This window comes from Leptomonas pyrrhocoris (genome assembly GCF_001293395.1).
Source record: "Leptomonas pyrrhocoris isolate H10 chromosome Unknown, whole genome shotgun sequence".
NCBI lineage: Eukaryota > Euglenozoa > Kinetoplastea > Trypanosomatida > Trypanosomatidae > Leptomonas > Leptomonas pyrrhocoris.
In genome coordinates this window covers 1,144,083-1,157,197 of record NW_015438362.1, presented here as the reverse complement: position 1 = coordinate 1,157,197, position 13,115 = coordinate 1,144,083, and the positions used below count along the sequence as shown (strand labels likewise).

At 54.4% G+C, this 13,115-nt stretch overlaps 5 protein-coding genes across 7 annotated transcripts; all 5 read left to right on the top strand.

The window, feature by feature from the left end:
• Window positions 1–635: 635 nt before the first annotated feature.
• Window positions 636–2,831, top strand: ABB37_04049 (putative mitochondrial hypothetical protein; the record flags this gene model as incomplete). 2 transcript variants are annotated; one of them, XM_015801583.1, is made up of 1 exon in its annotated part: window positions 636–2,831. In XM_015801583.1, the coding sequence occupies exon 1, from the start codon at window positions 1,239–1,241 to the stop codon at window positions 2,829–2,831; it is 1,593 nt and encodes a 530-aa protein (XP_015660203.1). In that variant the 5' UTR covers window positions 636–1,238. The 2 variants fall into 2 exon arrangements, with proteins under 2 accessions (XP_015660203.1, XP_015660202.1); XM_015801582.1 differs by having other exon boundaries at window positions 683–2,831.
• A 948-nt stretch (window positions 2,832–3,779) lies between these two features.
• Window positions 3,780–6,794, top strand: ABB37_04048 (hypothetical protein; the record flags this gene model as incomplete). The annotated part of the gene is made up of 1 exon (XM_015801581.1): window positions 3,780–6,794. The coding sequence occupies exon 1, from the start codon at window positions 3,987–3,989 to the stop codon at window positions 6,792–6,794; it is 2,808 nt and encodes a 935-aa protein (XP_015660201.1). The 5' UTR covers window positions 3,780–3,986.
• A 521-nt stretch (window positions 6,795–7,315) lies between these two features.
• Window positions 7,316–8,847, top strand: ABB37_04047 (putative rab-like GTPase activating protein; the record flags this gene model as incomplete). 2 transcript variants are annotated; one of them, XM_015801580.1, is made up of 1 exon in its annotated part: window positions 7,316–8,847. In XM_015801580.1, the coding sequence occupies exon 1, from the start codon at window positions 7,567–7,569 to the stop codon at window positions 8,845–8,847; it is 1,281 nt and encodes a 426-aa protein (XP_015660200.1). In that variant the 5' UTR covers window positions 7,316–7,566. The 2 variants fall into 2 exon arrangements, with proteins under 2 accessions (XP_015660200.1, XP_015660199.1); XM_015801579.1 differs by having other exon boundaries at window positions 7,335–8,847.
• Window positions 8,848–9,856: 1,009 nt separating this feature from the next.
• On the top strand, window positions 9,857–11,506 carry ABB37_04046 (putative rab-like GTPase activating protein; the record flags this gene model as incomplete). The annotated part of the gene is made up of 1 exon (XM_015801578.1): window positions 9,857–11,506. One exon carries the CDS (start codon window positions 9,857–9,859, stop codon window positions 11,504–11,506), a length of 1,650 nt encoding a protein of 549 aa, XP_015660198.1.
• An 897-nt stretch (window positions 11,507–12,403) lies between these two features.
• On the top strand, window positions 12,404–12,823 carry ABB37_04045 (hypothetical protein; the record flags this gene model as incomplete). Its single annotated transcript, XM_015801577.1, has 1 exon — window positions 12,404–12,823. One exon carries the CDS (start codon window positions 12,404–12,406, stop codon window positions 12,821–12,823), a length of 420 nt encoding a protein of 139 aa, XP_015660197.1.
• Between the last annotated feature and the right edge of the window lie 292 nt (window positions 12,824–13,115).

Here is a 13,115-nt window from a genome sequence, read left to right as displayed (position 1 = left end):
TGTATTGTTGTTGTAGCGTTCTCGAGATACTGTTTTTTTTTTGTTTTCTCGGGTGCATCCTTTATCTTATATATATATATATATATATATCTTCCGTTTCGCATATTTTCATTTCAAAACTGTGTAGACGCGCTGAGAGGTCGTCCTCACCTTAACCGTAGTCTCTACGGCTTCATTAAAAAGAAGAAGAAAAAAAGAGAGAACTACGTGAAGTTAGCGATGCCTGTGATTGGGGTTGGTGGGTGAACGCCGAGAATTGACTTCATCTTTCGGTGGAGCAAACCCTTTTTTTTTGTGGGTGGGGGGGGGGGGCGGAAGGGGGGCACCAAACATCGTGCACACGGCGTCGCTCTGTCAGCATAAAGGCAGCTGTTGCCTCCTACAGATGCTGTGCATGGCAGGAATATGGAAATCATTTGCAGCTTCCCAAAGAGGGGTTGAATCCGCTTTCGACGTGGAACTGCACGTCTGATTTCCCTGACTCCTGATGGGTCTCTTCAAGGTATTTTCTGTCGTTGCTCAGCGGAGTCAATCCTTTGGCGACTGTTTTCAGGTTAAAATGGCCGCCACCGGAATTCGCAACCGTCTTTCTTCCATTTTTTTTCCCTTCTTTGATTCTCTCCTGCTTTCGCCAAGTATTCAAATACATCTGCTGTTGACGTGCGCCTCTCCATTGGAACCAGTCACTGCGCTCTTTTGCGGAGCAGTTGTACATATCCACAAACAAACATCGCTTCTCAAATATTTAGCGCAGCATAAGACACCGTTTAAGTAACAAAGCGTAAATCTGGACTGTACCCCAGTTACTTGTTGTTCTTGTTGTAGTTCTTTGTGGACTGTACACTATTCGTTCTTCCTCCCTTGCACCCATACACCCTCGCACAGTATACCCTTCGCGTAGTTTGTCATCTCAATACGTCGAAACACGCAAGACAAGATCATTGTGTTCTTCGCCGGATGCAAAGGCTGGCGCACCACTCTTTACTACTTTCATCAATATACTCTTGATTCTTCACATCTCGTTTTTTCTCCCCATTTCACAAGGCATCGCCGCCGCGTACTATGTGTTTTGTTTTCCCTATTTCTATTTTAAGCTGAGAAAAGAGGAAAAAGAGAAACACATCTACAGTACGCAACTCACATCACATCAGAGAATAGCATCTGTTGCTTATTTCTCTGCTGTCCGGAACAACTCTTAAGTCTGAATTGAGTGCTGGCACTTCTAATTCAACGGTGACATGCCACTCAAGCTTCTCCGCTCCCGCTTCGTGAAGGTTGCAGCGGCGACGATCGGCGTCCCCGTCGCCGGCGCCGGCGGTCTCGCTCTTTACGTACAGTACCGAAAGCGCACGCGGCCGCATGTCCGCATTCTTAAGCCGCTGGTGGACGAGTCCGGCAGAATCGTTTTGGAGGGCCAAGTTATCTCCTCGCCGTCCTGCACAGCCGTGTGCCGGCGCTTTGTGCAGTTGGTGTTTATTTTCCTGCCTGTCGCCGCGCTTTATCTCATCATGTCCCTTCGACAGAAGTGGTACGAGCAATGGCTGGAGATCCTGCTGGCGGCGGTGCAGCGCGCAGGTCCTGTGTTTGTGAAGATTGGCCAGTGGAGCTGCACCCGCGAGGACCTCTTCGCGGCGGACTTCCGTCGCGTGTTTAAGCGGTTGTACAACGAGGTGGACATCCACGCTTACGCGGACACGCTAAAGATTATCGGCGAGGAGCTGCAGGCGGATCCGTTTACAGTGTTTGAGAGCATTGAGCCGACGACCGTCGGGTCCGGCTCTATTGGCCAGGTGCACCTGGCGAAACTGAGGAACTCGAGCCGCCAGGTGGTGGTGAAGGTGATGCACCCGCAAATCGTCGAGAGAATCGTGCTCGACTTCAACATCTTGAACGGCCTTGCCAAACGGGTGGATAGGACCTTTAAAAGCCTCGATCGCTATCGCCTTCCGTCTCTTTCCCTGGCGTTCTCGAACCACCTCGCCGCGCAGCTTGACTTTCGCGTGGAAGCGCAGAACCTGGAGCAGTTCCGCGAGAACTTCAGGTCAGAGCACTACGTAGACTTCCCGGAGCCGATCATGTCGACGCAACGCATGCTGGTGGAGACGTTCTGTGAGGGTAAGCCGGCCAACCCAGAGTTTCTAGCGTCGCTCCCTCCGCACGCCCGTGATGTGCTCGCGAACAAAGGCCTGAATACGTGGTGCAAGATGCTGCTTCGCGACAACTTCATCCACGGTGACATGCACCCTGGCAACATCCTGATCGACTGCTCCGACCCGCATGAGCCGAAGGTGACGTTGATTGACGTCGGTCTGTGCCAGCAACTGACGGACCACGAGGGCGAGGTGACGCACGAACTGATGGAAGCCTTTGTGCGGTGGAACCCCATTCAGTGCGCGAACAGCCTCCTCGCCATGTCCGACCACCAGCAGTACGCCGACCCGACGGCTTTTCGCAACGACCTCACACAAATCTACAAGCATTTCCGACCCACGCGCAATGACGAGCACGCCGTCACCAACATTCTGCAGTCTGTGTTTGAGTGTATTCGCGTCAACAACGTGCAGATGGACCCGCCCTACGTCTCGCTGCTGTTTGCCGTGCTGGTGTTGGAGTCGTTTATCATGAACCTGAATCCCGAGTTCAACATGGTGCGCCACACCGCACCGTGGCTGGTGAGTGAGGGCCATCTGTCGAAGGGTGTGATGAAGAACTTAGTTAAGACGAAAATCGACAACATCAAGCGCGACTACGGCATTCTCACTGGCCGCATGGAGGATGGCATGAGGGAGGAACTTCAGCTGAACGAGAACTTGCGCGTGAGTTCATGGTAAAATTTCGATGAGGGTGCGATTAGTCGGCGCAGGAGAGTCGGAGTGGGTAACGCGTGCTTATTGCTGCGCGCTCCCGTCACGCTGTGGTTGTCCGTGTTTACGCTTCGTAAAGCATTCGTGTGCTTGTACTCCCTCTCTCGCTCTTTTGCATGTACGTAAACATGCATGGTTTCATGTCTCTGACTTGTCGTGATGACAAAACTCGTTCTCTCTTTTTCTTCTTATTGCTGTTGCTCGGTTGAATTTGATGGCGTGGCGCTGGTGATCTTTCCAATTGTTGCTTTTGGTGTTCTGCTGCCAGTTGGTATCACGCCCGTTCGAGCGTCGTGCTTGTTGCTCTGTTGTTGCCGTGCCTCCATTAAGTGTTCGTATTTCATCGCGCTGATTCTCCTTTCAGTTTTTCTTCTTTGTAAGAATACTTCCTCTCCACTTCCGTGTTGGACTCTTTCTTTTCTTTTGTTGTTGCGCCATTGTGAATTGCTCCCGTGTGGGCAAGGGAGAAGAACAGCAACAATACTGACGCTTAAATTTCGAACCATCATGATGATTTGCTTCGGTGCCGTTTAACGCTACGGTGCACTGCAATTTGGATTTGATACAATGACCATCTACCTTGTGAGGAGTCTAAACAACTCGATTGTAACAATGAAACGCATCCACATTTGTGTCTAGGAATACAAACGGTTTGTCTTGTTGCGTTGCACAATTAAATGTAGCCCGTTGCGCTTGCTTCCCGTTGCTGAAGCTGCAGGTATGCTCTTACAAAGAGACAAACGAGAAAAGGCAGAAAACTCACCGACAGTCGCTGTTTTTCTCTGAGCAGCCTTCTCACTCCACGAAAGGCCCGGTGCGAGCGCCCTTTTCCGCGACACACACGGCGCATGGATGCTCACTTTTTCTGCTCCAAACAAGCTCGTCTTCTCCTTCTCCTTGCGCTTTGATGGAATAGAGCAGATCGTCGAAGCGGATGCCTTTTCCCGGTGGCAGGAATGTCCCACGTGGCCAATTACAGAACGAGCACACTTACGTACATAACTGCGTTCATACGCATCTTCACGGACTAAAAACACCGTCGTTCGTTTCACCACTTCTTTTCCTCTCTCTTTTTTCCGGGCTTATCAGCAGCAAGGACCCGTTGTCATCTACCGTAGCGGCATGTCGACAACATCATCTTCGTCTCACCCAATCACACTGGATGAGCTGTTTGGCGCCCCTGTCGACTCTGCGAACCGCAGCAGCACCGCTGCGCGGAAAGCCTCGACAGCATCACAAACCTCTCCCGCTGAAAGCATCATGAAGAAAGACTACGCCGCAGTACTCACCGCACCCCCTCAAACGTCCGAGAGACACCGCGACGTGTCTCCTGCCCCCCGATCGCTGCTCGTGCGACTTCTACGCGACAACAACAAAACAAGCAGCAACCACGACTTGAGTGAAAGTGGAGGGCGTGCAACCCCACCGCTGTACCTAGGCGTACAGCGCGCAAGCGTGGAGTACGCCGGCACATCCACCACGGCATCACGCGAACCCCCGCACGTCAGTCGTTCCACTGCGCTCTCGACCACCTCGCACGCAACTTCGTCGGGCGATCACATTTCGTCTGTTACAGGATCCACGGTGAACCGCGTGCTGGGCATTCCTCCGTCCTCCTCCGCCTTTTCGGATCCGGCAAGCGAGGTGGCCGCGGCCTTTCAACCTGACGAGAAGAACGCCTTCACCACTGCTGCGTTGCTGTGGCGGTTTCTCCATCAATCCCAGCACATCGCCACTCACAACAGCAGCACTCCGTTTCCAAAGGCTGCCTACACTTCAACTGCACAGGAATCGCAGGGCTATCACGCGCTTCGTATCGCCTGTTTGGTTCCGTCCGTCGTACCGGCTGATGCAGCGGTCGAGGCGAACACGGACGCCGCCGTGGCAGCAAAACTGGACCAGGCTCCTTATCTCATCGAGAGCACTTACATGCGCGCTTCCACAATCACGACAGTGCTGCAGCGACAAAAGACGCAGCGGCACGCTGCCTACTCTGCGGCGCACGCCTTTTTTCGCTCGCCGATGCCGCTGACCGATACCCCGGACGTCGCGCCGCCCACCCGTTTGCCGGCGCTGCTCGACATGCCGCTCTCGTTGAGGTGTGCGATGTGTCAAAAGCACGATTCAGTTTGCCACCGCTGCCATTGCCGTTGGAGCAAATTACAGGAGTCGTATCGCGCAGAAACCGCGATTCGCTGCTACAGCACCCTCGACGTGAACAGACGTGGTCCATTGGGTTTGTTGACGGCCGCGTTGGGAACTGGCGCTTTTCTCGAAATGATGTCCATCGCGGATGGCGTGGCGTTGACGCGGACGCGCGTGCGTGTGACGCCGGCGAGTTTGGAGCTCTTGCTGCGGAGCTGCGGCCGGGTGCTCTCTACCGCCATCGAAACTCGCCTCACACGTGCGGAGGACGCTACGCAGCCTTATCGTGCGATGTGGCTGAAGGTGGGACACATCGGTTGCCTCTTTGGGCAGCGAGATGTGCTGCGCTCCCTGTGGTTACGGTGTAATGGCGGGTGCTCCTACGCGGCGCAGACCACAGCAAATGGGCTGCACGCCCTCGAGCTGCTCTCGGATCCTTTTGAACCTGCGTTGCTGACCATCTTAAACAAATGTGCGGCATTGCGTGAGTATTTATTGTGGGCCCGCTTTATGCAGTGCCTCGCCATGAAGGCGGCCGGCGATGACGTCGAGACATCGCAGCTGTGCGTGGAGCTTCGTCACGCCGGCAGCTGGGTGGGGGCCTGGTCAGAGGCGTTGCTGGCCTACGTGAAGGGTGACAGCGATCGCTGCGTGAAACTTTGCGACGAGCTTCTTCGTGGTCACGCGGCACTTACTTCCGCGGTGGGAGGCGAGGAAGGTGCAGCGGCACCGCGAGGACATCTGGCGCGTGGTGCCTCCGTCATCTCCCTCGCCTCCTCAGCGGTGGAGACGACCAACAGTACGCCACCACCTCCGCTAACCTCATCGACCTCAGCTGTCACGACACCAACGGCATTCTCCACGTGTTCCACGGTGGACCTGAACCGGATTCGCAGTCTGAAGGAGCTTGCCCTCCGACCGAAGGAGTGGTTGCCGCATCTCAACGCCGCTGAAGAAGAAGCGGCCACATCTGTTGTTGTTTATGGAGACGCAGACCGCGTGAAGGAGGCGGCCACGGAGCAGCAGCAGAGGGACCCCAAGATGCGTAGCGTGCGGTGTTTACCGGTGCGTCGTCTGCCGTTTCGTGTTGTGCGACGTATTTTGTCCTACTGCGACGCGCGCACGCTGCTCCACGTCCATGGCGCCACCAAGATCCCTCTGCTCCAGTGGATCACGCTGGCCCGTATCAAATGCCTGCCTGCAACGCAGTGGACGCATCTGTTGACGTCTAACGTGGGTTATGAACCGCTGATGCACTCTCTCTGCAAATTCGTTCCGCCTCCGACCCCGTCGCGGGAGGAGCGAGAAGCACAGATGGACAGCGAAGAAGTCGTGGCATCTGTTCTTGCATCGCGGGCAAGAGAATCGAAGGGGGATGCGGAGACGCGGGCTGGGGCGGCGGTGGCCACAGCGTGCCCCCCGTTCCAGCCGCTTTGCCTGTCCGTCGTGGATATCGACGATCTAAGCCACTTTTCTGTCAAGGCGGTGACGCTGGCGCACAAGACGGCGCAGCGTGAAATCGTCGCCGAGGAACCGCTTACGGTGGCTCAGCGCCTGCTGCAAAGTCTCTTCGGTCGCGCGACTTCCCTCATCAACGCGTCGAAGTACTTGGTGCTGTCGCGTGTCTACCGACTCACCGCACAACCCAATGAGCCGGACATTGCCAACGCGGATGTGTCGAGGTGGTCGTGGGAGGCCGTTCAGCAGTGGGAGGTGGATGTCCACGAGACGATCCGTTGGTGCACCTACGCGCAGCAACACGCGGAAGCAGAAAGGTTGTTGTAAGCGCATGAAAGGGAGCGTCCTGCCGTTGTCTCTTTCCCACTAGAGTTTTCGTTTTCTTTACTAATTCTTTTCTTTTATGTGTTGTCGTGTGTCTTGCCTTCGTGTGGCCTCGCCGTTTCCTTACGATGCCTTTCTTTGTGGCCTGTTTTACTCTGCTTGTGTTACGCTTACTTACACAAATCTACGCTTTTCGTTCATGCTCGATGCAAACGTGGCGTGCTGAGTGGCTCACATCTGGCAATCGTGTTACGATGTGCAGAGGGAGTGAGCTTCATTAAATATATTTATATAGATATATATAGATATGTATACAAATCGTCTGCTGTCCCAAGTTGTGCACCCTTTTTTTTTTGAACGGGCGTGAATTCCTTTTACAGCTGTCGACGTGTCTGTTGATGGCAGAGACGCGCGTTGCCGTTTTCAGACAGTTTGCCTCTTCCTCGCAGCGGCCCTCTCTTGCTGATCTGAGTCCTTCCCTTTCCTGCTCCTCTTCTCGTTTCCTTTTGCCTTGATGGCGTCAAGTACGTTCACACGCGTGCAGTTGGCGCGCAACGGTGGAAACTCTCGAATGGTTGGCATCATTATCTAGTGCACACACAAGTGAAGAAAGACCGGTGCCTATCGCTGTATTTCTCGGTGTTGTTTTTCTTTATATTCCTCGATATCTTTTTTTCGTTGCTGTTGCATTTCTACTTCACTGCGCGGCAAGAGCGCTTCCATTCCTTCTGCCCCCTTTTTATTAGTATCGCGCTCGCCCTTTCGTTGAAACACGATGATTGGTGCTACCAAAGCGCGGGGAAACCTCTCCATTTACCCCCATGCGGAGGAGGTGGAGCTGCGCGACGGGGAAAAGATGGCCGCCATCTTCTCGACCACGGGCCGCCGCAATGAAGCGCTCGAGGATGCGGAAGATGAGATAGCAAACGATGCGGAGCAGCAGCTCCCCACGGTGGCCAGTCCGCTGCGTCGAGGCGGTGCCGGCCTCGCTACTTCTCAACAGCCCAATGGAGCGCAGCGAGCATCGAATGGCAGCGTGCAGGACGGCACTACCCACGCCACACAACGCACAGTGCGCTATCACTGCTACGACATGTATGGTTTTCGCGTGACCGCCGAGGAGAAGGCGGCGGAGGACTTCGCCAGGCACCATTTCGAGCACAGCGAGAGCGACCTGGAGAGCTGGGAGTACATCGTCACCCACTGGAAGTCGGCCAAGGTTGCTGAACTCAAACGACTGTGCCGCCGTGGCATTCCGCAGCCGCGGCGGCTGGTGGTGTGGCAGCGACTGTTACGGTCCTGGGGATGGAAGCAGCGTTACCTAGGTCTATACGCTCGTCTGCGGAGCCAAGAGATGGCGTCGAAGGAGCTTGCCGGTGTGATTGAGCGCGATCTCGACCGCACGTTTCCTACGCACCGCCTCTTTGCGGATGGCGTGAACGGGCGGGGGCAGCAGATGCTGCGGAACATTTTGCGGGCCTATGCGAATCACAACCCGAAGGTGGGCTACTGTCAGGGAATGGGCTTCCTCGCAGCGACGCTGATCCTTCAAATTGAGGAGGAGGAGGACGCTTTTTGGGCTTTTGTCGGGTTAATGGAGGGCAAGAAGTACAGGATGGCGGCCGTTTTCTCGCCTGGATTCCCAGAGCTGCAGAGCGCTTTCGCTGTTTTCGAGGGCCTCATGAAGAGGAAGATGCCGTCCTTGTACAAGCATCTGCATGACAAATACCAAATACATCCATCCTTCTACTCCACCCATTGGTTCATGACGGTGTTCACCTACTACTTCAACTTCGGACTCATCTCGCGCATTTGGGACATGTTCCTGTGTGAGGGGTGGAAGCCGGTGTACCGCATTGCACTGGCGCTGGTACATATTGAGGAACGAAACCTGCTCCGGCTGCGCACCGAGACGGAGCTGCTGCTTGCGTTGAAGGTGATACAGGAGGCGAAGCGGCCGGAGCAGCTGCTCAAGGTGGCGCTAGGCATTAAATTCAAGACATCCGTAATGAACAGGTTGGCTGCGGAGTACCAACAGCAAACAAAGCCGAAGTAGAGATGCAACCGAATACGGTTGCCAGACTGAAAAGAAGTTGTTGTTGCTTTTGAGAGCTGTGCCCGTCACCTCTTGTTCTTGTTCGCCTCGCACTCCCGTTAAATCGGAGAAAACGTTTCTACAATTACCTTGTGCAACTACGCGATGAATCGCCACATCTATCTTTCGCTTTTTGTTTTTTTGCTTGCTTTCGCCTTCTTCGATCCCTCTCATTTTCTTTTTTCCGATCTTCCTATAAGCCAGTTCAATCGCGTTCTGCTGCGCAACAGCGTCTCTTCTTGTCATCATATGTGCACTGCGAGTCAAAAGCGTCTCCTACGAGCTGCTTTTAGATTGCGATGTTTTCTGTGGGTCGCCCCTTTGTTTCGGTCTTATTTGTCCATCTGCTACTACTGTTTGCGTTCGCATTTCAAAACAGGCAGGTAAAGAAAGATAATAAGTAGAAAAACGTTGAACTAAGGATGCAAGGTAGCTGCGAGTGCAAAGATGTTCGAAGTTACGTAAAGGGTTCCATGTTGACGACGTTGTTATCCTCACAACGACCGCTGAGCTGGTCTTTCATGCAACGGCAACCGTTCATCTACAAAATCGAAATGGCCCGTACGCTTTCCCTTCACTCCTTGTCTTTTAGCGCAACTTACATTGTCTGTTTCCTTTGCCTCTCCTCTTCCTTTTTTTTTTCCTTTTTTCTCGTTCGATGCAGCTGTCCATCGGTAGCGCAACATGATCACACACACACACACACACACACACACAAGCTTATTGGAGAACATCTACTGCTAGTGATCGCGAAAGAGGTTTTTTTTTGGAGGTGTGGCTTTGCTCTTTCTCCAACCGACATTCGTGCCCTTTTTTTTTCGGTGGCCTTGATCCAATTCGGCTGCTTTGTTTTTTTCTGCTCTGAACCGGCACTGACCGTTGTCTCCGTAACTGGATTGGCTTCTGTGTCGGTGCGTCTTTTCTTCTCTCCTGCCGTTGAAGTGACAAAACGGGAACGTGGCAGAGTACAATGGATGAAGGCAGCGCCTTCGTGACGGACGACGTCGACAACTCACGACGGTCGCGTGAACTCGACAGTTCCTCCCTCCACATCTCCGCCCTGCGCGAGGACAGGGCAGTGGCATCCGCGTCTCTGCTGACGCGGTCCCCAAGGAATACCACTCCAACACTGCCGCAAGCAGCTCCCGCTGCCAAGGATGAAAGCAACGGCGACACGAACAAAAACTTGTTGACCGGGGTGGGGCGCGACTTCTCTGCCGCGTCCCCGCTTCCTCACGCAAACGGGACGCGGCGGGACGACTCTCCAGCCTCGCAATCCGGCAAGGTCGAGTTGGTCTCGTCACCGCTGCAGGTCGTGCCGGAGCCGGTCGGAGAGGTCCACATGAGCTCCGCCAACGCCGCGGCGATGTCAGGCGCGGCATCCGTCCCGTCTCCGTCCAGCTTCACCTCACGGCACGCCCCGCTTGTGCCGGAAAACCGGCACGTCGTGAAAGGGGCCGCGCTGCCGCAGCCGCTGCGCAAGAGCCAGCTGCGCGCCGCGCCGACCGGGGGCAGCGACTCCGACACCGAAGAGGAAGGCGGTAACGAGAATGACGCAGCGAACGCGAACGGAACGGCCGTGGGCCTCGACAGCGTCCTCGATGCCGAGGAACAGGAAGCGGAGCGGCAGTTCGTGGACGAGTTTGGCTTCGTCATCGACGAGGACGCGAAGGCGAGAGACGAGAAGTACATCCGTCGCATTGATGGCAAGCAGGTCGTGCGTCGCGAGATTAAGTGGGCGAACATGGCCGCGGACTGGAACCGGACGAATACGAGGATGCACGCAAAGCTGAAGGAGCGCTGCCGCAAGGGCATCCCCAGCCGGTTTCGCGGTGTGGCGTGGCAGCTGCTGCTCGGTTCCTTTCATCAGCTGAACTCTGACGGAAACGCCGGCGTGTTTGTCGCGCTGCGGGATAAGACACTCGCCGATAAGGAGGTGGACGCAATTATTTCGCGAGATCTGGCCCGCACCTTCCCCAACCACGTCCTCTTTCAGGACGCCGGCGGTGCAGGGCAGACGTTCCTGCGCAACGTCCTTCACGCCTACGCGGGCAGCGACCCTGAGGTGGGCTACGTGCAGGGCATGGGCTTCCTTGTGGCGGCGCTCTCTACGCAGATGGGCGAGGAGGAGTCCTTCTGGGCGTTGCACGAGATGATGTTTAATGAGCGCTACAAGATGCGGGAGCTCTTCCGACCAGGCTTCCCCCTCCTTCAGCAGTTCTTCTACCAATTGAAGCGGCTCATCGCGCGACTGCTGCCGAAGCTGTCGCGGCGGTTGGACGAGTTGGAGATTCAGCCCTCCTACTACGCCTCACAATGGTTTCTCACGCTGTTCGTCGCCCACTTCCCTTTCCGCGCCTTGCTGCGCATTTGGGACATCTTCTTCTCCGAGGGGTGGAAAATCATTTTTCGTACTGGCATTGCGCTGATGAAGTGGGAGGAGTCGCATCTCCTGTCGTTGCCGTTCGAGGAAATACTGCCGGCGCTGAAAAGCTTGCAGGACAACAGGGACGCTCGCGAGCTGCTGCGTCGGGCCCACCGCATCAAATTCAAGACGGTCGAGCTGAACCGCTACGGTGACGAGTACTGGGAGAAGATCGGGGTCGTTCATCGGGATTAGACGGAAGAGAACACACCCATACACCCACACGTTACTGACTTCTTTTCCCTTGTAGTCACCGGAAGAAACAAGGAGGCGGAGCAAACAAACGGACAGCTGCCTTTGAGTTGAGTCGAGGGAATACTCAATGGCTTTTTTCTCCACCTCATTTACAGGACGGGTCACCCGGCCAAGTGTCAATGTTGTTGTTACCGGTCATCCCTCTTGTTTAGCGAAATTCGTGCTTTTTCCTCCCTTTTTTTTCCTTTCTTCGGAGGCTCTCTGACGCTTGAAAAAAATGCATCTAGCTTGTTCCATCTCGCTTTAAGCGTCGACCCCTGAGTTGCATTTATATATATATATATATATCTATATATATTTGTTCAGTTTTTGCTTGTGAATTACCACCCACATATTTCGAAATGAGTGGCCGAAAACAAGAGAAAGGCGAAGGAGTGTTTACAGCCGGAAAGGATTCGGCGTAGTGCATGAGAATCAAAGAACTTCTCGTGTGCCTTTTTTTGGATTTCTATATGGATTTAGCAGCTCGACACACAGGCGCACGTACCGTACCGTTCATCTTGCTTGCGCACCTGCGAGCAACGAGGGCCAATGCTGTTGCGTGCTGCCACTGCACGGGACCCCGAACGGGTTCTCGTCTGTCTATGCGTGACATCGTTCGAAACTGCTTTCCATCCTGTTCTTTCTCTGTTGTTTTCACTCCCTTTGCTTTCCCACTATTTTGGGAGTGCAGACATCACATCTTCGTTTTCGGAGGTGTGACGCCGGGCATCAACGCGAGGTCCATAGCAGACATATAGCGTTCCCCCCCCCTTACGTCGATGAAGATGTTGCTTCACGGCTGTTGACTCCGATATCTTTTTTTTTCTTCTGGGAAACAGCTTTATCCTCCCACGAATGTGGTCGTCTTCCGCGACGCACAAATCAGGTGAGGACCGTCCCCAGACACGAGACACATTGCCCGCTGCTGGTGTTTTAAATTGCGTTTCGCCGCAGGAGTTGTACAGGTGTGTGACGGAGGAGTACCACCGGAGTGGAATCGCTGTCGAGCAGGAGCGCGGCCGTATTGCGGCAATCGTGCAGGCAACTTTACCAAACAGTGTGTCTCGGGCGGCCGCGCCGCCACGCGGCATCTTTGCGGATCGGATGCAGCGAGACGAATTGGCGGATTTGGAGGGCATGTCCAGTGTGGCTCAAAAGCTGTCGTTCCTGACGCAGAATCCGGTAATCTCTGCTATGGAGCTTCGCATGGCGGATCGACATTGCCTCGACGCGACTCGCACCCTGGAGGGCCTGACTAAACCTCCTCTAATGTGAGCTTTCCTCTTCTTCTTTTTTTTCCCCTTACCGCTGCTATTGAAACCAACAGCCTCTTTGTGTGGCTGCTGCTGCACACTTCCTCTGCTAGTTATATTGTTCGCGTATTAACGAGAAAAAACTTGTGTCTATTGACTTGGGGACTTCCGTGACCTACAAAATTAAGTGATTTGCGTCTCCATTATTACATTCGCTCGTTGCCAAGAGAAAATATGGGCAGTTACACATGCGAATCGACGGTTGATGTTGAGTATCGCCTTTTCTCTCCATTCCCTTTTGACTTCCTTCTTGT